Source organism: Ammospiza caudacuta, chromosome 2, assembly GCF_027887145.1.
Source record: "Ammospiza caudacuta isolate bAmmCau1 chromosome 2, bAmmCau1.pri, whole genome shotgun sequence".
Lineage (NCBI taxonomy): Eukaryota > Metazoa > Chordata > Aves > Passeriformes > Passerellidae > Ammospiza > Ammospiza caudacuta.
This window is the reverse complement of record NC_080594.1, coordinates 26,348,737-26,372,523: the sequence shown is the minus strand read 5'-3', so window position 1 is coordinate 26,372,523 and position 23,787 is coordinate 26,348,737. Positions and strand designations below refer to the sequence as shown.

At 44.2% G+C, this 23,787-nt stretch overlaps 2 protein-coding genes across 3 annotated transcripts in view; both read left to right on the top strand.

The window, feature by feature from the left end:
• Window positions 1-5,316, top strand: part of F5 (coagulation factor V) — a 33,857-nt gene extending 28,541 nt beyond the window's left edge. Inside the window, exons 21-25 of the mRNA XM_058825223.1 lie at window positions 567-722; window positions 1,521-1,665; window positions 1,817-1,965; window positions 2,722-2,904; window positions 3,724-5,316. Coding sequence (XP_058681206.1) covers window positions 567-722; window positions 1,521-1,665; window positions 1,817-1,965; window positions 2,722-2,904; window positions 3,724-3,912 — 822 coding nt within the window. The 3' untranslated portion in view covers window positions 3,913-5,316. The remainder of the gene's footprint in view (window positions 1-566; window positions 723-1,520; window positions 1,666-1,816; window positions 1,966-2,721; window positions 2,905-3,723) is intronic.
• A 6,517-nt stretch (window positions 5,317-11,833) lies between these two features.
• Window positions 11,834-23,408, top strand: SLC19A2 (solute carrier family 19 member 2). 2 transcript variants are annotated; one of them, XM_058825026.1, is made up of 7 exons: window positions 11,834-12,038; window positions 12,163-12,768; window positions 15,862-16,084; window positions 19,507-19,699; window positions 20,575-20,716; window positions 20,946-21,114; window positions 21,855-23,408. In XM_058825026.1, the coding sequence occupies exons 1-6, from the start codon at window positions 11,853-11,855 to the stop codon at window positions 21,069-21,071; spliced, it is 1,476 nt and encodes a 491-aa protein (XP_058681009.1). In that variant the 5' UTR covers window positions 11,834-11,852; the 3' UTR covers window positions 21,072-21,114; window positions 21,855-23,408. The 2 variants fall into 2 exon arrangements, with proteins under 2 accessions (XP_058681009.1, XP_058681008.1); XM_058825025.1 differs by having other exon boundaries at window positions 20,946-23,408.
• The last annotated feature ends 379 nt before the right edge of the window (window positions 23,409-23,787 follow it).

The following is a 23,787-nucleotide window of genomic DNA, read 5'->3' as shown; positions in this document are numbered from 1 at the left end:
AAGAATTTAACAGCGGGCTGTGGTGGTGGGAAGCTGAGATTACTGCAGTGAAGCATGCAGAGGTGTGGAGAGCACATCCCAGAGAATGAGTTTCACTGCTGACAGGCACACCTTCCAGATTTGTTTTTATGTGCTAAGTGCTTAGATATGGTATCAGCAGGAATGGTGGCTTTTCAGCACTTCAGAATGTCATATGCCTTTCTGCAGCCTAGGTATCTAAAATTAGAAGTAGCTTCTAAAAGTGTGAGCCTTTAATTTCTCTGTGCTCCTTGACCTATCTGTAAAATGGGGCGGGGGGCGGAATTGTATCTACCACAGACACACAGATATTTTTGAGGTGCCTTTGTGGTGCAATGCTGAACCCTGTAAAATGGCCTCTGAAATTAAATGCACACACAAAAACAGAAATTAAATAAGAAAGCATTCATTTGATAGATCTCTGATAGATATTCTGGTATCTATTATTCCTTTAGAGAAGGTTAGTGGTGTGCATATTAAAATGCCAAAGAATTATATGGCTTTTGCTGTATATTATTGACTTTATAAACACTCTTTGCTGTTCCTAGGTGGACTTTCGAAGACAAGTTTTGCTCACTGGGATACAGACACAGGGAGCCAAGCAGTTTTTTAAGTCCTTGTACATCCAGAAGTATTTTCTTGTTTACAGCAAAGACAAACGGACATGGAACACCTTCAAAGGAGACAGCTCGCCAACAGGAAAGGTCTGTCTGTGCCATGGGGCTTGCAACAACCTAGGCAGTGTCACTGAGGGATACAGTGAGTCTTATTTAATGTTAAGAAAGAGTGGAAAAATTATGGCCTTTGGAGCCTTGATAGGTACACCTGGAATCTCCATAGGGCTTTTACCAAACTAATGAAGTTCTGACTAGAAGACAAGTAGTAAGGTGAAACACTACCTGGGCTGGCCTTGTGACCTTGACTGTGTGGAATCTGGTTTTCTCACGGACATCTCTCCCTACTATTATTTCCTAAGCCCATGGCAGCTTTTTTGAAGAAAGCAGGAAGCTGAACTAAAAATCAGGCCTTTACCTCATTTGGGATTAGATTCTGCTTCTCTTCCCTTCCTTTGATCTGTCCCAGCAGCTGAATGTTGAACTGATTTGCCTGTAGAAGGCCTGTGTGGTTGTGTGCTGAAAGAGGTTCATCTTACACCCACCTGCTCCAGCCCTACCTATTACAGCTCCCTTCAATTTACACTGAGGTTTCTGTGATAAAACTCCCAGATTGAAAACCTGTTGTCTTTACCTCTTTGATCATACATTTTTATAGACTTACATAAAAAAAAAGGTTGCTGATTTAAACTGAGGCCCTCAGACACTTCCAAATATGCTGAGACCATGAGATATTTCAAGTGGCCCTGCAACATAGGGTGTGCTATCACTGTGGATGGGGCTAAGGGCATAAAAAAGATTACAGTTGTAACAGAGCAGGCTTACAGCCTCCAAATTTGTGTTTGCTTTAAATTAAGTATGTGTGATTTTTTTTTTTCTTTTGAACAGATTTTTGATGGTAATTCCAATGCCTATGACATAAAAGAGAACATCATTGATCCCCCTGTTATTGCTAGGTACATCAGACTCTACCCCACTGAGGTCTACAACAGGCCTACTCTTCGCATGGAACTTCTGGGCTGTGAAGTAGATGGTAAGAATTGGTCAACTGCTTCCATTCTGGCAAATGTTTTACCTAATACTTAAAATGAAGCTTAAACTGTGGGTCTTCTCCATTCCAACATTGTTGCTTTTGCTGTGGCCAGTTGAGTGTACTGGAGATGACACAGTGCTCCTCTCAACAGGCTGCTCTTTGCCACTTGGAATGGAAAGTGGAGAGATCAAGAATACCCAGATAACAGCCTCATCTGCAAAGACATCCTGGTTTAGCACATGGGATGCTTCACTTGCTCGTCTCAATCAGAATGGAAAGATGAATGCCTGGCGAGCCAAGGTAACAAGAGAACAACAGTGAAGGCAAGGGCAGCTGGTTAATAAACTGGTGCTGCCTGTGTGGTTATGGTGCTTCCTGCATGCTCTGTCCAGTGCTGAGTGTGACTGGTCACTTCACAACCATCCTTTGGGAAGAGCACCACTCAACTCTTCAGCAGAAATTTGTTGAGCCTCTGGCAACAGCAGTGAAATATTTTGAGAGATGGATGCTCTCCTCTGGGCCACAGTCTGCAGTCTGTGGGAATAACCTGTTTAATTTCAGGAGATTAGTGCAATTTGAATATTTGTTTCAAAGGGGTTTAGGAAACCCATTCTGGGTTGGCTTATAGGCAGTGCAGCCTAGTGGATCTGGGGGTGAGTGACCTTCAGCAAGTCGTGTGAGCTTCTGTGTCTTTGAAATGGAGCTGCATTTCTTCACAAAGCACCTTGAGATTTGATCAAAGCTGCTCTTTTGTATAAGCATTTGGTATTAGTATTAAGTATTAGGTTTTAACACTGGAGGTAAATCTCTGTTATATTTCATTATGTATTGGAAATTAAAGCGTAAATCTTCAGACTCCAAACATACTACCTGTAGTAATGAAGTTAATTATATAGGTCACGAAGAATGCTCGTGACTTCCCTCAGCTTTATTCTTCTTTGATACAGTTTTGATGCATTTTGATACAGTTTTAACTACCTGTAAACATGATTTTCACTTAAGCAAATACAGACATTTACATATTTGCTAATTCACAAACTTTCATCTCAATTGTAGTTTAACGACAACCAACAGTGGCTGCAAATTGACCTCCTCACAGTTAAGAAGATCACTGCTATTGCTACACAGGGGGTCACATCCATGTCAGCTGAAAACTTTGTGAAAACCTATGTTCTTCTGTACAGCAATGAAGGCTTCGAGTGGAAACCCTACACAGAGGGTTCAAGCTCAATGCCAAAGGTATCACTGTCAGCCCAGGCAATTGAATTGTTTTGTTGTTTTGAAGTGAATTGAATTGTTTGGTTTTAGGTGCTGGACACAGTCAAGGCTCAAAGGCAGAATGCCAAGCCAAATTGATATTCTCACTGGGCTGTAAAGTGCTAGGGAGCTGGGGTTACTACAGATAATGTCACAGTATCCATCTGATTTTAGTGATCATGATTAATTGTAATAAAAGGAATGAACACTGTATCTACAGAGAATGCAGCCAATATTGTGATAAAATAAGCTGACACTGTTTGTAAAGGAGAACATTTAGTTTGAATGCACAAGGACATTTAATTTGAGTGAGTAATGGATTCCCCAGGGCCTCTTTTATTTTTTTTTATTTCTGCCCTGATTTTTTAAGTGAAATTAATGTTAGTAAGCAGTATCGCTATAGCAGAGCTGGGGAACTTCAGGTACCCACAGAGCAGACACAGTACTTTGTATTTTTTTCCTCTATTACTTTACACCAACCTAATCCACAAAGGCAATTAGCAGGGGTGAAATAAGGGGAGTTTGTGGGTTTAGTCAATTAGAAATTAGAATGGCAAATTTTCTGGTGGAGATGGAAACAGAGGGTGTTTAATCCATTCAGACTCAGCTATTGCTGGCCTGAACTACTTTTAACCCAGCACATTAGGAAGAGACTTGTTGTGGTCTTGTTTAAAACCAGAAATGAGCCAATCCATCTACCCTGGGTGTGACTAATACAACGGCTGGGAACTGTTGTAAAGAGAAAATGCAGGGGTTTTTTCAAATGCCACCTTTTTACTAATTGTGTTTGTGTATTTGCAGGTTTTCCTGGGTAATGCAAACAGCAATGAGCACGTCAAGAATTTTTTTAACCCCCCCATCCTGTCCAGGTTCATCCGCATTGTTCCAAAAACATGGTACCGTGGGATTGCCCTTCGGGTAGAACTCTATGGCTGTGATTTTGGTGGAGGTCTGGCTGCAAAAACGACTGATGAGTCTGGGAGCTCTTAACCTGCCAGCAGTCACCATGCAGAACAACCTGTTTGTCTAGAAACCCTTAAAACTGTCACACTTAGTAGTTTGGATATGTGCTTTGTCAAAGGAACATAATGTTTTACCAGCAGGATTGAGAGATTTCTCTGGCATGTGTTTCATTCCTACAAATACACACTTTAGAAAACAGCTTATTTTCTCTGAGAAAATCTCTTTTCAGCTTCTTTTCTCTGGAAGAAATAGTAGTCCCTTCTGATTAGTATTATCACTTCTTCATTATAACCAGTACTCTGTCTTTTTACTTAATTTTAAGTCCTAAACCCCTAGGAATGGAGACTCTGGCCTTGATCCCGAGCCCTGGCTATCTCCATTTTGAAATGCTTTTGCAGCACAGACGAGGAATAGAAAGCTATAGTAGGTGGATGTTCTCCATACATAAGGCTTAGAGGGAAAACCAGTGCTGATCTGGAGATGTGGAGCTGCATTCCAGCAGTACCTTGGTGAGAAATTATTGTAGGGGTGGCCTCTCCTCCACATGTCTTTTGCCTGCACTGTGGCAAAGACAGGACATGTCTCAGCATTAAGGTATGTCCAGCCCCTTCTCAGAGAATGTGTGCTAGCATTGTTGGTTTGGTTCTTGCATACCCAGCACACCTGAATGGTGTGGATTTCACAGAATTCATCTTCAGTGCCCTGGAAAGAGAAAAAGGAGTCAGCAGTGCCTTTCCATCCCAGAAACAAGAAGAGAAGTGATTTAACCTGACAGGTGATGGAACAGCAATGGGAGAACCAAAACGAGAATTCAGAACTCCTGATGCTTAGTCCCATATACACTTTTAGACTGTTGGGACAGGGAGCTCCCTTGATGAGGAAAGGTTTGAGAACTGCAGCTGTTCAGTGGCAGTACATCCTGGGGGTGGCAGAGGAGGATTAGATGAAACTGGGTAACAGAAACAGCTTCATCTTCTCTTACCATTTATCAGCATTTTCATAAATGGAAATACTCGTGTGCATAGATTTTACATGGATATTTCCCAGGATAACACATCTGAAAATAGATACACAGTCCATAAACTCATTATTCCAGCAGAATTTTAACAAAGCTTTCAGTAGTGTTCTGGACTTCTATCCTGTAAATTGTTTATTTGCAGCACTTCACTAATCACACTAGGTACCATTCAGCAGGCTGGATTTTTAAAGTAATTTGTCTTTGAACCTTGAATGGTGTTAGCCAGTTTTATTTCAGTAGCTTTTCATTTCTTTCTCATACAAAGCATGCATTTTAAAGAGAAGGTATAGAACAGGAATGAAAAATGTGTAAAAAACTAAACAAGTATTTTCTTCTGGTTTTTTCTTTTTTTACTATGTCACAAACTGTTGTAATTTTCCACTGGAAAATAAAGCTGATATTGTTGCATGAAAGGATCAAAATTTTGTTTTGTATATTTGCCTCTACAGTAGTAGTTCTAGTAACAGTGAAAGTATGCAACAGGAAAGTAAAATTTTCAGTGCCAATTAGAATTAATTTCAAATGGTGAAACAGTGTGAGTAATTCCTCCATCTTTAAAGGTTGGTTTCTTAGTATTTTGTAATTGTGCTTAGTTTATTTTTGTTTGACACCACCATGAAATTCTAACACAAGCCATATTCACTAAAAAAAAAAAAAAGAAAGAAAGACATGTAAACTTTGGAATGAGGTTTTACCTTGGAAGACAGTTGATAAATGCTTGCTAACTTCAGCAGGACCAAGTTTTTATGTGATAACTATGAAATTGTTTTTTTAGAAGACAGTGATCTTTAATGTTCTAAATAAGTAATTAGTTCTTTATATATACATATAAACACACAAACGTCTAATTCTGTGTAAAGTTACATAACTGTAAAACTGATTGCAGGAGCATGACTCAGTCCATCTGCATCAATTTTACAAGTTGAAGATTCTGCTTCTGCTTACTAATGAACAGTACTTTTGTTAGCTGGGGTCAGATGTCCTGCTTGCATTTCCTCTCCAGCCCCTTGTCCTTCCCCAGCCTGAGCAGAGAGGTAAAAAGCAAAGGCCTTGATATCGTGCAGACTCTGTTCAGTGCCCCTAAAACACCCCTGTGTTGTGACTGCCCTAGTGACAAATCTAAGCCACAACACCCTTTGGGCAGCTGTGATGGAAATTAACCCCATTCCAGTGGTGTTCCAGCCTGCCCAGTAGAGCAGGGATGTCTGGGCCCTGTGCCACCTCAGACGTGAGACCATTGCTGATAACAAAATGTTCCCTTGCACAGCTGCGTAAGATAAGAGCTACAACAAATAGCAAAAGTCCAAACCAGTCACTAAAGTGCCAGACTCTTACATACAGTAAGGCAAAAAGTATAAACCGCTGCCAATAACAGCTAGAAATTCCACTTAGCACACTCTGATCAGGGGTGTTATCTCAAAATCCTCTTGTCTCACATGGGACACCAAAAAGGACTGCAGTAGGTTGGCCTCAGCTGGCAGCTAAGTCCTTATTCAGTCACTTGATGGCTTTCCCCTGGCAGGCTGGCAGACAGGATTGGAAGAGCAAAAGAGAGGAAACTTGCAGGTTGATATTAAGGCAGTTTGATAAGCAAATCAAAACTGCAGATGCAAGTGAGGCACAATAAGGAATTCATTTGCCACTTCTCATCAACAGGCATGCGTTCAGCTGCTTCTAGGCAAGCAGGGCCTCGACACACCTGGCAGTTGCTTGGGAAGACAAAGTCTGAACATTCCCCCTACATCCTTCTCCTTTCCCCACGCCTTTCCTGCTGAGCACAATGTCACACAGTCTGGCATATTACACCCCCTGGTCAGCTGTGTCCTCTCCCAGCCTCTTGTACAGCCCCAGCCTCGCCGGTGGGGAAAAGAAAAGGCCTTGGTGCTGAGCAAACACTGCCAGTACCAGCTAAAACAACGTGTGTTATCAGTGCTCGTTTGGTCAAAAAAACAAAGCACAGCACTATACAGGCTGCTGTGAAGAAAATTAACTCTATGCTAGCTGAACCACACACACAAAGTATTTTAATTTTATTAAGCAGCCATCTTAGATTGAATTTGCCAAGGCTTTTGAAAATCTATAGTTAAACCAGTCAGTTCTGCAGAGCCTTTTACACACTGTGGAATGAAATTCTGTGTATGTTGAGATTATTTGCAAAATACACAAGGAGAGCAAAAATTCCTGCAGTTTTCTCAGAGACTAAAGATGCACGTGACAGCATGAAGGTTAACAAACTCTAGGACTGAGGGAGAAATGCGGTGCCAAAGTTCAGAGTAATACAGGAAATAATTTCTTCACAAATCTGGATGGATGCCTTCACACTGGCCTTTGATCCAAAGGTCCAAAGTCAACTGCTTTTAGCCTCAAACAGTGTCACAAGGTAGTTGCTGCCCTCTAAGGCTCATTTCAGCTTCCAAGAGGCTGCAGGGTGTCCAAAGCTGACCATCTGCAAGTGACAATACCACATGGGTGGCTGTGCTTGAAGCCTTGTGCTTTCCTCACAACCACCTTTACTAGGTGCAACCAAGTGTTTCCAGTTTCTATCCAGAGGTGGTGGCTGTGCTCCTTCACACAGACACTGAAACTGGTTGTGTCTGCACTTGGATTGGAAAGGACTTGGAAGTATGTGTGAACACAGTTGAGCACCTCTGAAATAGATACTGACAGCAGCACCACAGTAGTTTCTTCAGAGCCTGATGCAGTACCCACACAGGTTTGTACAGAGTGCCCTGTACAGTCTAAAGATGCAGGCAGTCTCTTGTGGATGGGTACGGACACCTCTGCCTTTTAGAGGAGATGTAACCTCCATTTTTGCCTGTTTTTCTGCTGGTTGTTCTGAATGCAACACATGCACTGCAGGGATCCCTGCACTGAAGCCAGGCCAGCTCACCTTCACCAAGGTGCCCAGGAGTCTGCAGAGTGGACAGTTCCTTCCACACAGCTGGCATAGCAAAGCAGGGTGGAGACAAACCTGCACGGATTAAAGCCAATGCAGATCCTGTTTCTGCATCCACTCAGAAATCTGAACTGTGCATCAGCACAGATACAAAGGTGAATCTGGGCTTTGGGGCTCTTCTTACAATAGAGATGTCCATGAGGGTGCATGGCAAGAGCATGTCTGAGTGAAGGGCCAGGAGAACCCTGCAGAAAAAGCATCAAATGGGAATGCGTTCAGGACTCCAGACAAATAACCAATCTTTTGAGCATCCTCCAGCACTCCTTGAAATGGCCATGAATACTAGTGGGTTGATCAGAATTTTAGGATGGTGCTAAGGGACAAAAGGAGGACTTGCAACTTCACAAGCACTCACACTCATGAGGTGTCTTTCATGACAGGAGAAGATTTTTTTGGCACATACCTGAGAGAGAAAGGCTCTGCCCATGCCCACATATATGCTAGGGAAGACTGTTTATCAATATTACCATGAAGCACCAGAGAAATGAGATGCAGCACTGTCCTATGTGGACCTACTGCTATTTTGTATGAGTCAGTTATTCCTCTTAATCAGTGCAAAATATTCCTCTTCTTGCTGTGTTTATTCATGCTAGCTCTGCATCATAACCAGTTTATCCACCTACACTTCCCTATCATTACTGTGCCCCATTCTCCATTTGTTTGTTACACCCAGTGCTTGAATCACGCTTTAATTACAATCTCCTCCAGGTAGGGACTCCATCTTCTTGAATGTTTGAACAGCACTCTCCAAAACAGACCATAGGATCATTCTCAGCGTTCCTGGGCACATCTGTAACACCGTTCCTAATGGGAGCAATACTGTGTTAAGCCCACTGTGACCTACATACACCAAGCATCACGTAATTCAGACCAACCTATTTGCTTCTTCGTTTAATAAAAGTACGGGGTATATTTTTTTAAAATGCTTGTTTTACTTTGTAACATCACTATTGTACTCTTTTTGCACTTCCCATGAAATTTTTTCCACTGTTTGTAGCCGACTTGAGTGGCTTTTCCATTTTTTCCTTGTGTAGCTGCCTGCAAATATTTTAAACAATTACATCCATAATGTCCAAAATGGAAATGTATAGTGCTGTACAACATGATCCATCTTAGTCCAGGAGTTATTCTGATATCCTGTGGCAAGTAATTCCTCAAATTCAGCCATGAGTGCCTCATCTCTAACAGCTCTCTGTTCAGTCTGCGTTGGACACAATGCAGAGCTTGCTGAGGTGTGCAGGGCAGAAGGGAAGTTCTCTGCCAGAAGCTTTTGATATAACCTGTCTCCTAATGACACCTGTATTTTGGAGAGATGGTTGTTTGTCCTTATGCTTCTGCAGGTCTTGAAAGCTTGGATTTTAGACTGGCTTCTGTATCAGCTGTGTTCCAGTGAACTACAACGCTGCCCCCTGCCCCCCCATGCACAGGGGTTTTAAATTGACCCTTTATGGCTGCATAATATTGATGAGTAGCCTGTTGAAAACCCCCAGATTATCAAAGAATAACTGGGTGTTGGAAGTGAGGAAGACACGGGCCTTCAAAGTGATATTTAGTCTACTGTTATAACAGATTGCTATAATCTACAGGCTTTGGTCTAAACTAATCAGCCTGCATTTCAGAAATAATTAAGAGTTTTGTTTTGTTCTTGCTAATTCTGTTTCATTCCAACATAGATACCAGTTAATGGAGTCCACTTCCCCAGATCAGTTACAATGGCGAAAATAATAAAAAAAGAAAGTGGTTGCTATTTGTCACATTTCTGTGCCTTTGTTCCTTCCATACTTAAGAAAAGACAAATCTGTTTTATTCTCTCTGTCTGGATAGTTTCTGAAATATTTGTACCATCTTAGTGCTTTCACATACTGAGAAAACATTCTGAACAACAGCTTCACAAGAGTGCAGTTTTTGAAGTTTTTAATTTACAGAAGATTTTCTCTAAACAACTTGGCATGACTTCAGGAGAACTTTTCATGCACATATATTTTATAAATTCATCCACAATACACTGCAGTCCAGAAGCTGAGAGAAGAAGGAAATAAGTAAGATTAAGGAAAGTGTGAAAAACTCTACTTTTCACAGCTTATGTCTTCCACCTTAGAAAAAAATATTGGAAGTGTTCAGGTTTTTACTATCAAACGCTTTTAACCTTTCCTTACTTTTTCTAGTAGAGTGGGGAGATGGAAAAAGAAAATGTGGAGGAAGGCTAAGAAAAGAAAAGTGGAAATAAAAAATCAGGAAATAAAATTTTATCTTGTTCCCAAAGGCTGAAAATATTCCATGAAAATAAACCAAGGCAAGTTCTTTTGAGAACAAAACCAAAACCGTGAGAAAACATGGAGCACTTAAGTCAAAAATTTGTTCCAGTTTTTGTGGGAGAAATCTAGTTTGCCTGACTGACTGTGTATTTTTTTTAAGGAAAACGGCTAAACTGATGTAACTGGTTCTAATCCACTGGAAACAGCAGCTGAGCTCCAGTGGCACAGCTCTAAGGACTGCTGGTTTGGAAAAGCTCTGTGAGCAGTGTGGAAGCTGTGGGAACTGTTGCCTCTGGGCAGGGCACACCAAGAACTCCAAGGTTTTGTTCTCTCCTCCTGCCCCTGCCCGGCACCAAGCAGCAGTCAGAGCGCGCACACCACCCTGCTATCAGCCCATATTCCTTTATTGCCTGCTCCTGGCCACAGGCCAGCGGGACAGAGGCACTGCTGGCAGGGAGGGAACCCTCTTTATCAGTTGTTGTTTCGGCTCATTTCACTCTAACTGTGCTCTTTGAAAAGATCAGCCATTCCTTGCCTGTGGCTGAAATGGATGCCAATATTAGCAGGAACTGATTCTTTCTATATAGGGCTTTGCTTCAAGCTAAAAGGTAGTGAAATAGCAATATATTTTTTTTCCTAATAAATCTTACAGGATTTCTACAGAAGAGAACATGGAGAAAAATAGAAAGGAAATTTTGCTAAACCCAGAAGATAAAAGCAACAAACCCATCCAGACCAAAATATTTAACTGTCTTACAGACAGCTGAGTAATCTTACAGCTCAAATCCTCTTTGTAGCTATGTTTACTAAGGCATGATTATGGTGATTACAGTAATAAAATATTAATAAATATATAATAGTAATAGATGGTAGTAAAATTCTGCACTACAAGGAATCTGTTCTGGGGCTGAGAACTTGCTCTTTCCCACCCAACTCTGTATATCCAGATGCCTAGGAGGCAGAATATGCAATTGCACAGGTGGGAGGCTTGACCCCTGGTGTGAATTCTCTCTGGCATCAGCCAGTTTGAAGAACAAACTGTAGGTATAAAACAGGAAGCCCTAGGAGCGGTAGCAATGTCGGGGAGATCAAGGGAGTGGAGCAAAGGGAAAGGCAAATCAGATAGAAAGGAAGAGATTGAACAGAAAAACAGCAAATAGTTCAGAGGATTTGCAAAGCTATAGGAACAGTATTACGGTGCAAAACTTTAGATAATTACTTCGAATGCAATAGTTTTATTTCTTCTAGTTGAACAACAAGGCGCTGCTTTATTAAACCACAGAAGCGATTCAAGCTCTTATCTCGCGAAAGGGAAGAAGGCGGCAGCACTCAGCGGCCGGACGCTCCCGGGCCTGGAAAGCCGGAGGAAAGGCGGAGCAGGGCCGGCCCAGGCGGCAGGGAGGTCTCTCGGCGGGAGCAGCTCCCACAGCCGGCTCGCACCGGCCCCGGAGGAGCGCGGGCAGCCGCAGCTCGGCGGGCGAGCGGCCCGCGGGACCCGGCCCTGCCCCGCCCCTTCCGCGCGCGGCTTCTGGCCCCGCCCGCGGGGCAGACTGCCCAATCCGAGCGCGGTGTGTGGCCCCGCCCCCCATACGCTGGCCAATCAGCGCGGGGCGCAGCGCCGCCGGCCGGAGCCGGAGCCTCGTCTCGGGAGGTGACCGGGAGGTGACCGGGACGCGCCCGCCGCCGGCGCCTCCGGCCCCGGGAGCGCCTCTGGCCCCCGGAGCGCCCCCGGCCCGGCATGGAGGACTCGCACGGGGGGCGGCCGGCGCGGCGCTCCGCCCGGGCTACCAGCGGCAACGCCTGCTCCTGGGCACTGCCCACAGTGCTGCTCTGCGCCTACGGCTTCTTCTGCAGCGTGCGGCCGTCGGAGCCCTTCCTCACCCGGTACCTGCTGGGGACGCACAAGAACCTCTCCGAGACCGAGGTACGGTGTCCCCGGGGGGCTTCCCCCCCACCGCGGGCTGTATGTCTGTCTGTGTGCTGTGTGTCCGTGCTTTGTTCGCAGTACGGGAGTGCTGGCGGTTACCGCCGTCTTTTCCCTCCCGCAGGTGTTCAACGAGATTTACCCGGTGTGGACTTACTCCTACCTGGCGCTGCTCTTCCCCGTGTTCCTGGCCACGGACTATCTGCGGTACAAGCCTGTGGTCCTGCTGCAGGGCCTGAGCCTCATCGTCACCTGGTTCATGCTGCTGTACGCCCAGCGGCTGTGGGCCTTCCAGCTCCTTGAGTTCTTCTACGGGATGGGGACTGCCACCGACATCGCCTATTACTCCTACATCTACAGTGTCGTCGATATCAACCTGTACCAGCAGGTCACCAGCTACTGCCGAAGTGCCACCCTGGTGGGCTACACAGTGGGCTCGGTGTCTGGGCAGGTCCTTGTGTCCGTGGCGGGATGGTCCCTCTTCAGCTTGAACGTTGTCTCCTTAACTAGCATATCCATTGCCTTTGCCACGGCGTGGTTCCTGCCCATGCCGCAGAAAAGCCTTTTCTTTCACCACTTCTCAAGTCAGCGGCTTAGTTTTGAAATGAAGGTCATGGACTGTAAAAATGGAGCTGCTGTCCAAGATCATCCCGACGTGCAGAGGGCACCTGGCTGGGAGGATGAGACAAAAGTTCCCTTAAATGGGGAGGGTCATCCAGCAGAGAAGCAGGTGAGTTGTGCCCTGAGTTTACAGGAGTAGAAGATGCCATACTGACGTGGTTGTCACACATGCATATATATGTATGTAGCAGTAGAGATGTAATATCTCTTATACATATGTCATAACAGCAAAAAAGTATTCCTTTACATATCCCTCTTCCTTACTTAGGGCACAGGGAGAATTATTACTGGCATCCTTTTGCTGTTTGAGCATAGTAGGCTGCTCCTTAGTTTTTCTGAAACTGCTCTTCATGTCTCACCATGGCTGCAGTTTGAATGCTCTGGGCATCAGATTGCCATCCAATGGTACAAAGCAAGGGACATCCCTGGGACACTAAACATTGAACATATGTCCAAACTCTGTATGTGCTTCTGGATGCACCCAGTGACTTGCAGAAAAGGGGCAGTTCTTCATGTACTCAGATTTTGGCATTGTTACTCCAGCTGTTGTGTGAGTTGTGCTGCAATATGCTGTGTAATAATTGGGGTTTACCATATGATCCTGGAAGGAAACTGTAGTAATTCTTGGAGGCACTTGGAAGCAGACATTGATTAGTAATACAAGGGCAGAATGTGAGAAATTGCAGGAAGCACATCTGCATGATATCTGCTTAATACAGCCTCTGAGAATGCCAAGGCAGTGCCCTGACTTGTGGCTTTTGTGGGCTGCGTAACTTGGCAAAGTCATTTGTACAAAACAAGTGCAGGGACTCTTGCTTGGTGGAGAGATGTGCTGGTTCCCACCATGGATGAGCAGCCTCCAGTTTTGGAGCCCAGTGTGAGTGTGTGGTTTGCCTGCTGGGCAGGTCCCTGCTGACCTCATTGCTCCAGGAAATGCAAATATGTGAAGATTCCTGGCAGGGGGATTCGAGGCCCTGGGGAGAGTCAGCCTTGCTCCTCAGACAGAAGGAGGCTGTACTGGTTCTGAGGACAAGCCAGAAGGTAAGCACAGCTGCTGGATTAGTCAGCAGTGGGTATTTCTTAGCAAGTAAGCCACGGTTAGCTGGTTTGGGGGAGGCAGCATCCAGAGCTGCTTTCTGCTTCTCCAGCTACAGCTGGGAATTAAAGGTATTAACATTCCAGGGACTTAATCCTACCCCATCCAGCACGATCATGTGTGACCAAGGATATTTTTACCCGAGTTATGCTTGCATGTTGAAGGGTATTTGTTAAGACAAATTCTGTGCCATAAACATATAACTTATCCATCCCTTTTGTTTACCTTACTCCTCTCCTGAGAGAGTATGTGTAGTACCAAAGTAGTGGGGAAAAGTTTAGAAAAGGAGAGAGTACACCTGCCTAACTCCCCTGAGGTCCCTTACACCAGGTGCTGAAGGCTGAGAAGCATTGGAATGTGCTGATTGTCCTTCTTGCTGAGGTAACAGCAACCATATTTCACAAACATGGATGGCTGAAGGAATGATTGTACTGGAGAGGCACTGCCAGAGCAGGGCAGGTGTGCCTTTCTGCCTTACCAGACACTCACTCGGGGCTGAGCAGCCAAATCAGTTTTTGGGCTGTGTGTGACCGTTCCCTTCTCTTGTTTTCCTGTGTCTCATCTTGTGCTTTGTGTGAAATCCTTGGTGTGGGAGTTACGTGTAAGGTCACATTGCCACAAGCTCACTTCTTCCCAAGTTACTCTGCTGTGTTTTGGAGGAATGGTATCCACATGCAGAGCAAGAGTTACACCACTGGCAAGGCACCGGTGGGACTGTGTGGTGTTTAATAAAGATGCTTAGAAATCGGTGACACTTGAAGGGGTGGAAGAAAGGAAGTTCAGGACAGGTCTCAGGCTGTGGTCTTTTGGAGTTTTAGTAGAAAGCTTTTGAAATGAGTTTTATTGCTCATGGAAAATAGTATTTCCCAGGAACACACTGCATGATTCCCCCAGGGAAAGGGCATAATGCCAAGAGCTCAAAGTTGCTGCTGCTCTCTGGAAACCACTCTGAAACTGGGCATGACAGCACAATGTGCAATAGCTCAGTCCTGTGACAATGCTGTGTGTTTCCCTGCAGGGAATCCAAGTTCACAGGGGCCTGAGGTGCTGTGTGGGCCTCGGGGCTCTGCCCAGTCTCACATTAAGTAACTGCTCCTCCTACTCAGACCAGAAGGGTCTTGCCCTACAGAGTCTACACTGTCTGTTCATGTGTGTCTGTGTGCAATGAATGTAACCAGGAACTTTTGTCTACAATGACATGCTCTTTTCCTCTGCTACTGTTGACATAAAGTGATAAAGAACTGTAATTTTATGTAAAAAGCAGCTGTAATAGTCTGTATGTAAAAAGATAGTAAGAACTGTAATATCTGTATGTAAAAAGCAATTTTGATTACTGTCATCCCCTGTTGCTAGAATTGATCTATTTTCAATTATTTTTAAGGGTCTGCCCCCTTGCATGCTCTTTCTAGAAAGATTCAGAGTGGAAAGCTTTATTTTTTTATCTCCTGCCGTTTGTCAGGGCACTTGTATGTGCAGGACCTGCCATTTGCAACAGCAGTGTCTGGTGGAAGTAGCTTCTCTTTCCCTTAGATCCCCAGGTGACATCTCTCACCTTCTTGAAGCCCTGGTGAGCTTTAACAGGGACAGAGTGTGTGGTAATGAGCTTGCTTCTATGAGTATTGATAAACTCACAATGCCTGTTGGGGACAGATGTAGTTCCCTGTGCTGCAAAATGTGGTTGAATTTGAATCAGGAGTAAAAAGTGTCAGTGATACTTTTTGCCTTTATGATGTAAATGGCTGGCTTCCAATCCTGTCTTGTCAAAGTGGATATTGTGTCCTGTTCTCTGGTGTTTCTTCTGTGGTACCCTTCAGTTGCTCACATAACACGTGGCAGTCCCTGCTGTCTGCCAGGGAGAGCCAGAGGTGGGGAGGTGCTTGGGACTGAACCCTTCCCCTGCATGTAAGGGTATGGCCCTGTTTGGCACAGAGATTGTGGGATGAGAAAGCTGTTTATGCATTACTGTGTGGGGGTTTGTATCCTAGAGTGGCATTGTCACTCACCAGTGATCAGACCACCTGAAAGGGGTAATTTTGTGGAGTAGTGTGAAGTGTTCATAAACAAACACTTAACATTTCTCTCCCCTTCCTTCTCCAATCTATGCAGAAGCAGAAAGTAGACATCGCAAAGGTGCTCAAAGACCTGTGGCAGGACTTCGTGCAGTGCTACTCCTCCAGGACCATGCTCTGCTGGTCTGTGTGGTGGGCACTGTCCACCTGTGGCTACTTTCAGGTCATCAACTACGCTCAGGGCCTGTGGGAGATGGTGCTGCCTTCTCACAACGCGGACATCTACAATGGTGCTGTGGAGGCAGCCTCGACACTCCTAGGTAAGCTTCCTGCTTAGCTCCGGCTCTGCTGTGAGAAATGTCTTGTTTTCCTCAAGGTCACTAGAGCGTGATTTGGAAGTGCCATGCATTCCCCCAAGCATGCAAGGAGAGGTAAACCCTGGCATTTGGGGTGAGCCTTCCCTGACATGCACGGGTAAGGTGCTCTGTGAGTTAGTCATGGAAGCAGCCCTGATTCTTGTAATCCAGTACGTAGGTGTTTAGAGGAACCTCCCAAGGCAATCATCATTCTGAAATACTTGGCACAAGGCTCCAGGCATGTGGCTGACTGTCTGCTCTTGACTGTCACCATGATAATGAGGTTATCTTTGTTTTAGCCACCCAGAGTCAGACATGGGGTCCTGTGCGTTTGGTTTTTCTCCAGGAGCCTGTGAAGGTTTACTGTATGCACCCAGCATGCAGTGAGCCATGGTTAGTCATTTCAGCACTGTTAGGAGCAGAAGCTATTAAGATGAAAGAAGTTGGTTGACTTGAAAGGGACAGGTAGGTCAGTGAACACAAGCATTTGTTTATGAAGTTGTTTAATACTGTTTCATTACCAGAACTAAGACAATACTATTTAAAAAAAACTAACATACCCTTGCAGAGGTTTTCTAGATGTTGCTGCAGCACATCCCTTTTCTTTGATGGAGTCATTGTTCCATCATCTGCTGTGGGCATCACCTGCCTGGGGGCAAAAGAAACCAAGGTACACAAATTATTAGTGCTTCCTTGGGTGTGCTCAGCCCCTTCTTGAAGTTCAGTAGGAAGCTGTGGCTGGTTTATAGTTCTAAAAGCTGGTCCACAACCCATTGTTAGTTGGGTTTGAAACTGTTGGCAACTTGATGACTTTGTCTGTTCAGTCCTTGGTGTACTAAATCTGCCCTTAAATACCTTGCTGTCATACACTGCTTCTCCACTATAGCATGAGCCTATGGCTTTTTCTTCTTGTTTGGATTGGCTTCCTCTACCATCCTACCTTTGTCCCAGTAGAAGAATAATTGGTATCAAGGAAAAGAAGACCCATAATGTGGCCTAATAGCAGCACAATTTAAAAATAAAAAAAGGGAGGGAAGGGTATTCTTCAAACCTTATAATGAACATCTTTGATAACAAGGTCCCTTTTAAAAAAGCCTGTGAACAATGGACCTAAACTCATAAGACTAAAGTTTTTAGTTTCCCATTTTGGTTTTTTTTTCCCTCAAGTATCATTTTTATAAATAGTTGAATCATTTTGGGTGATGTTTTCAGGTAAGTTAGCCTGAACTGCTCAAATGATAGAATCCTTCCAGTTGATAGAGATTAATTGCTTGAAAAAAAGCAAAGTTTAATGAATTTATGGTTACAACTAAAAAGTGTGTGACAGGACTGGAAGTCCTAACACCCATTAAGAATGAGCATACAGTGACCTGACTTCCTAGGCACTAGTGCAAATGCTCTAATTTCTGATTTCCAGTTTGAATTTATTAATGAGCTGTTTCTTTATCTCTGATGTCATGCCAGGGTTGTATTTTCGCACAAAATCTTTGCTCTGGGCCAGACAAACCAGGTTTTTCTAGCTGTTCTTTGGTAAAGTTAAGCTCTTTGTTCTCTTCCTTAATTCTACAAGAACACAATGTGCCCATCTTTGCACCAAACCTGGCTTGAGTTTCATTCCCTTTGAAGGTGGATAATCTGAATTGCACTCAACTTAATTCAGTCAGGCATCAGACTTACAGAAGAACATGCTGTTCACTCTTCCCCCTGTATTAGAAATCTCTCCTGCTGTGTCCTAGATCTGATTTGCCATTTTCATTGCTCTTAGTCATTCTGTGCTTAGTTAGGAGCAACGTTTGGCAAGCTTTTCATAAGGTGCTGTTGCAGTCCGTGCCCTGCAGAGGGGTTTAAGTTGACATGGTGACTCACGTAGCTGTCGGCTCCCTGTCCTGGGAAAGAAAATTAGGATTCCTTCTAGGGAGATCAGCTGACTGTTAGATTGCATCCCTGCACCTTCTTTGGAGTGTGGCAATCCTTTATCAGGTTGGGTTGTGAAACCACTGATCAGCTGAATGTGTCTCATTGAAGAACACAGGCTGAATGTCTTAATTTGGCGTCAGGCTGATACAACCTTGGCGCATAAGGAAAATACAATTTTGTGAATTGCCATGAGATCCTCATGTCTATTCTCAAATATCAGAATTGCTGAGACAGTAGGAAGAATGCTCTAGGACTGAGCTTCTTTTTGCATTTCAGAGTTTTGCTACTGGAGGACCCAGACTTCCAAAGAACAAGATGTTAGTCTGACTTTAGTGGGAAAATAAATCCTTTCCCTTGGCATAATGCCGTTCTTCACCAGTCTGCAAGATTGATGTATGGTCTGACAGGATTGTAGTCTTGTGCAAACTGGTGGTGCATAAGGAATCTTGGTGTGCTTGAAGGTTTTCTAAGACAGCATGCCAGCTAAGGGCTACAAAGAGCTTAGATAGTGCACTGTAGCACTTTTGTGCAGGGGTCTACTGCTGAACACAATCCTGTTTTTCAGAAATGTCCTGTAAACCTCCCTTTCTCAGTATGCTGTTTGTCTGGTTTGCTGTGTACTGCCATTATGCTGTTGGTTGCTGTTTGGCTTATTTGCAGAACAAGGCCTACTTGGAATGGGAATTTTCTATTAATGTAATATGTATTTAGACTTCTCAGTAGTTGCAGCTATGATAGTGCATGAAACACACTTTGTCTGCTCATTGAATTGCACGAAATACCACATACTTTCCCATCCTCTGATTTGTCTTTTATCCCCATCCCCTCTTCACAAAATCCAGCCAGAGTTACCAACCTGGGTTGTAAAGGATTGTTCTTGCACAATCAATAGTGCATGATTATAACCTGTGACTAGGCTGCATTCCAGAAGATGTGGATTTGGACTCCTCAGTCCAAATCTTACAGCCCAGTGTGGAGATGACAGTAAATGTAGGTTTTTCTGCTTCCTGGGAGAGAGCTCTAACAGCTGTGCATTAAAGTGAGTAGTGCCTTTCTCCCTCCTACCCTCTGTTAAAGCACCAGTAAATAATTTGGTGAGCGCTTTTGAGAATCAGGGTTTGGATTTCTCAACAGAAATTACCCAATTATTGACAGCAGTGCCACAGTCAAGCACAGAGGAGTGAGTGGCAGTGATCTGAGGCCTGGGGCTGTCATGCTTCTGGAGCCAGAGAGGAGGCTTTAGAGGCAGTCAGCATTGACCTATGTATTTTTTTCCTGTTTCTGTAAGAGTAAATGGGAGTTTACAGCAGTGTTCTAGGTGAGGGAGGGGTCAGGAAGGAGAGCTCATGAGGTGTTCCTACTTGTGCCCTCCACTTCATTCATGTTAGGGGCTATAGGGCTCCTAGCACACCAGCTCCAGACTGCTCCAACTGTAATTACTAAGATTTATGCTTTCTTTCCCCTCACAGGAGCAGTTGCAGTCGTTGTTGTGGGTCACATAAAAACATCCTGGGCAGTGTGGGGTGAAGTGGCACTTGCCCTGTTCTCTCTTCTTATTGCTGCTGCTGTGTATGTCATGGACACTGTTCATAACATCTGGGTGTGCTATGCATCCTATGTCATCTTCAGAATTATCTACATGATGCTAATCACAATAGCAACGTGAGTATCTCTGTAACCTGAACTGCTCTCAAGGTTACAGCTGGTATGAAAGTGGTGCCTTTCCTGTGGAACAAGAGTCTGTTGCAAGGGTTTGTGTTGTGATTCAGGTTGGAAACTGAAGCGTGGAGATATATTTGGCTGGCAGTGTGCCCAAGCTTAAAAATCTTGTGACACTGAAGTGAATACTTCTAAATATTAGATTGTGCTGATTGCTAGGGGGATGTTTTTCATAAACGTGGCTGGGGTGAAGTGTTAACAAATGAGCAAAGGACAATGCTTTGCCTGGATTGAAGCATCAGCTTCCCCTAACCTGTAGGAAAACTACTTCGATATTATTTGTCACTTTGGGGAGGAAAGCTTAGCTGGTTTTGAACCACAAAATCGCTTCAAGACAGCTCAAGCACAAGGAGAGGGGTGATGCTGAAACTGGCAACTGCAAAGGGAGTTCTGGTTAGAAGGATGCAAAAGGTTATGGACCACACAGCAACAGACTGAAGCTTTGAGATTCAGCCAGCTGCTCTCTACAGTCAGAGTCTGTTGCGTCTTCTCCACGTGACCAGACCCTTTACATCAGACAGCTGGGCTGCTTCAGTGACACTGAAACCCACACAGCTCCCTTAGTGGTGTGTTGGGTTGTTTGTTTGCTTTTAAAAAAAGGGGTTGTATGTCTCTATGGGTCTCTGCTAGCTATTTAGTCCATTGTGATCCTATTTAGAAAAGGACACTATCTGTGCAAGGTAATTTAGCTGTGGAAAATATGAAACCAATCAATGTAACTCCTCAAGTTGCAAAGTTGTACTGTCCAGAAACGTTCCTGCCATTTATGCATTCCTCTACTTTTTCCCTTATGTTTCTGGTCATCTCTTTCTTTCCAGGTTCCAGATTGCTACAAATCTCAGTGTGGAGCGGTATGCCCTGGTGTTTGGGGTCAATACATTCATTGCCTTAGGCCTTCAGACTCTGCTCACTGTGATTGTTGTGGATGCCAGTGGGCTTGGCTTGGACATCTTCACCCAGGTATGATAGATGTTCTTAACTGTATTGATGGGAGGTAGGGAAGGGAGGAAGGTAAACCAAGCTGTAAAGCTTGTCAGCTACCTGTTTCTGGGTCAAGGATTTGACAGAGAAATAACCACTGAATCCTGATATTTTAGAATGGAAGGGAACTCATTTATTTTATTAACATTCCTATGAATCTGGAAACTGCTTGGTTTAACCACTTATTTTTATTTTCTTTTCTCTGCAGTTCATGATTTATGCCTCTTACTTTGCGGTCATCTCACTGGTGTTCTTGGTCAGTGGCATCTGCAGTATTGTAGAATCTTGCAGAAGACAAGAGCAGGTGCAAAGCAGATCTCCTGAAAGCCAGTAGTGTGCTAAGCGAAGACTCTTGGTGACTACATATGAAGATATAGGTCTGTTTTTAATCTCTGCCTTTTCTTCCCAAGGCAATCACCTTAATGGTATATGATCCATATTTATACTATATTAGTAGCACATTTTAGAAGGTAAATATATTAGCTCTTACGTAAGTAAGAACAAATATCTTCTTTCTAAAATGCCTTTTGTTCTTCTGTTGCATGTATGGAATGTGCAGCAAAGAACAGTAAGTTTTCTCAAAGAATGAGAACCTTGGGAGGTTTTAGTCTAGCACTGTCCATCTGCAGACAGTTTTGTGATTGTCTGGTCAACTGCTGCTCTCTGTCATGAGGTGCTGCTACAGGGCAGAAATGAGGGCATGCTAACAGACCTCTCTGTGGAGAGCCCCAGACCTGGGATAGGAGGTGGCCTGAGGACTGTGCTCAGTGTGGCTCTCACTAAAGCTGCCCTGTGATGCTGGATGCTCTGTTTTAAGGACTGGTACACTTACATTTCTGCATGCGCACATGCTTCCTAGAGGAGCTTGTACTGTTTTTCTGTTCCTGTCTATCATCCCTGCTGCCAGAGGTTTACCTTAGCTGATCATGGTTCTTCCCCAAAAACATGTGTCCTGGGGCAATTTGTGGCACTGGTGGATGGGCTGTTAGTGGCACTACTTGTTCCACAAAGGCCTGCGCCCAGGAAGGACTGTAACTAGAGGGAAGCTTAGAGGGAGTTGAAATGGGCAAATTGCTAATCCCCGGGACCCTTGGATAACTTTGCCTTTGTCCCTTAGGGCTGCAGGTTCCTGTGATTACAGGAGTCATTGCCTCACAACCCACAGGCTGGACTGTTTCAGGGATGGTGTACGTTAGCATACACTGAGCAGGAAGGTAACTCATAGGATTTTAAGTTATTCTTTGTGCCCTTAGAGAATTGTGGCTGTGGTGATTAAACTGACACCTTCAATTATGGTAGTTAGCAGAATGACTGCCTGAGGCTTTGGAAAATGACGATTTATGGTCTGTCATTTTTCCACTGTTATTTTAAAATGCCTTTATGCTTCTGGTGGGTCTCTGTCCACTAGTTCTACCTCTTCTTTCCACATGAGCAGAACAATGAATGTTTAGAGTGGGCAATTCTTTTTCTTGTCCAGTTTAAGCAATTTGGGACTTGCCTCATATTGGTTTTTTAAAATAATTTATTTTTTCCAAATTGCTTCAACACTGAAGAGGAGTTGCAGAGAGTTGTCCTGGGCTTGGGCACCTGGGTACTCAGGCAGCGTGACCAGAACAGCAACAAATGCCTATGGAGTGTGCTTGTTTCTGTGCAGGTAGTGGTGAGTTTAAGTGTACAGGAGAGCTGGCAAGGGAGAAGGTGCAATGCAGCCTTTCCCTCCATGCCTTCTCTCTGTGTGTTCGTTAGAGCTCCTTTCTTCTTTCAGCTGAAGAAGCAGCTTTGGTTCATCACCTGCTTTTAGTGCCAAGGAGATTTTACAGTATTGGGGTTGGGAAGGTGTTTTCCCCCTGGCTGGGACACTTCCCATCACTTTCTGTGAGCCTCAGCCTTTACTACACAAGGTGCATGATTAATGTGTTTGGCATGTGTTGCCTGGGATCCAGGGAGCCCTTCCAGGCCCGCTGCTCAGGGGAGCCCACTCCCCAAAAACTTTTCTTTCTGCACACTGCCTCTTGAAACAGCCCCCTAAAGAGGGGCTTAGCTGCACTGGCATTTACACATGTGAACTTAACTGCCTTATCCTGAAATGGAAACTTGAAGCCACCCATGTAAATATTTCTTTCTCTGAGTATTTTGTTTTAAAAAAAATAAAATCTGAAGCCATGAAATGCTAGCTAATGAGCTGTCCTGGGATGGGATAGTCTGTCCTTTGAGTTCCTTGATCTGATGGCAGTTGGAACAAAGCAAGGGGAATGGGTACACAGCACTCCTATCAAGTGACCAAAAGGAACAGCTCAATTTTAATCATACTTTTCCTACAGAGGTCAAATCTTTGATGGGGAACAGCGCAGTTGTTTTAAAAGCAAGTCACAAATGAACTAATGACTTACAGCAATATCAGTGATTTTTGTACCAAAGTAATGAAACTGTGGTAACTACAATAGAAAGGGTTATGCTGTGTATGTCCACAGGCCCACAAGGTGTGGAAGCCACACCTGGTTGTCATTCAGGTTCTGAGCTCTGCTGTTGCTTTGGTGATGAGGTGACTGTAGAGCCTGGTTGGAGCTGTATGCAGAGTTAACAGTGATGCCTAGGAAAACCTGTAACCATGTGGATGTTGTTGGTTTCTAATTAAACAGCTATTTTTGTTAAATAAAAATACTCTGAGCTATCCTGTGTGGAAGATGTTTTTTTTCCTATTTTGATTCCCTGCTGATCATCGCACTGCTGCTGCAGGTTATTCTGAGCATCTTTGTAATAAAGAGAAAAACAATCTGAAACAAAACACAAAAAGAAGCAACGCTTCAAGAAGCTGATAATTGATGGCTGGCTTGTGTAGGTTTGCATAACTGTGCAAGTGTCTTGTTTTGGGGATTCTTAATGCTGAGCAGTCCATAAGCACAACTCTAATTCCAGTGCAGACTGGTGTGCAGACGAAGATCATCACTCATCAATGCAGGGTAGCCCTGGTCAGGATGCTCCAGTCTAACTGGGGGTGACAGTACAGGAAAGCAGGTGTAGGGTTTTCATGCAGGAGTGTTGGACTCATA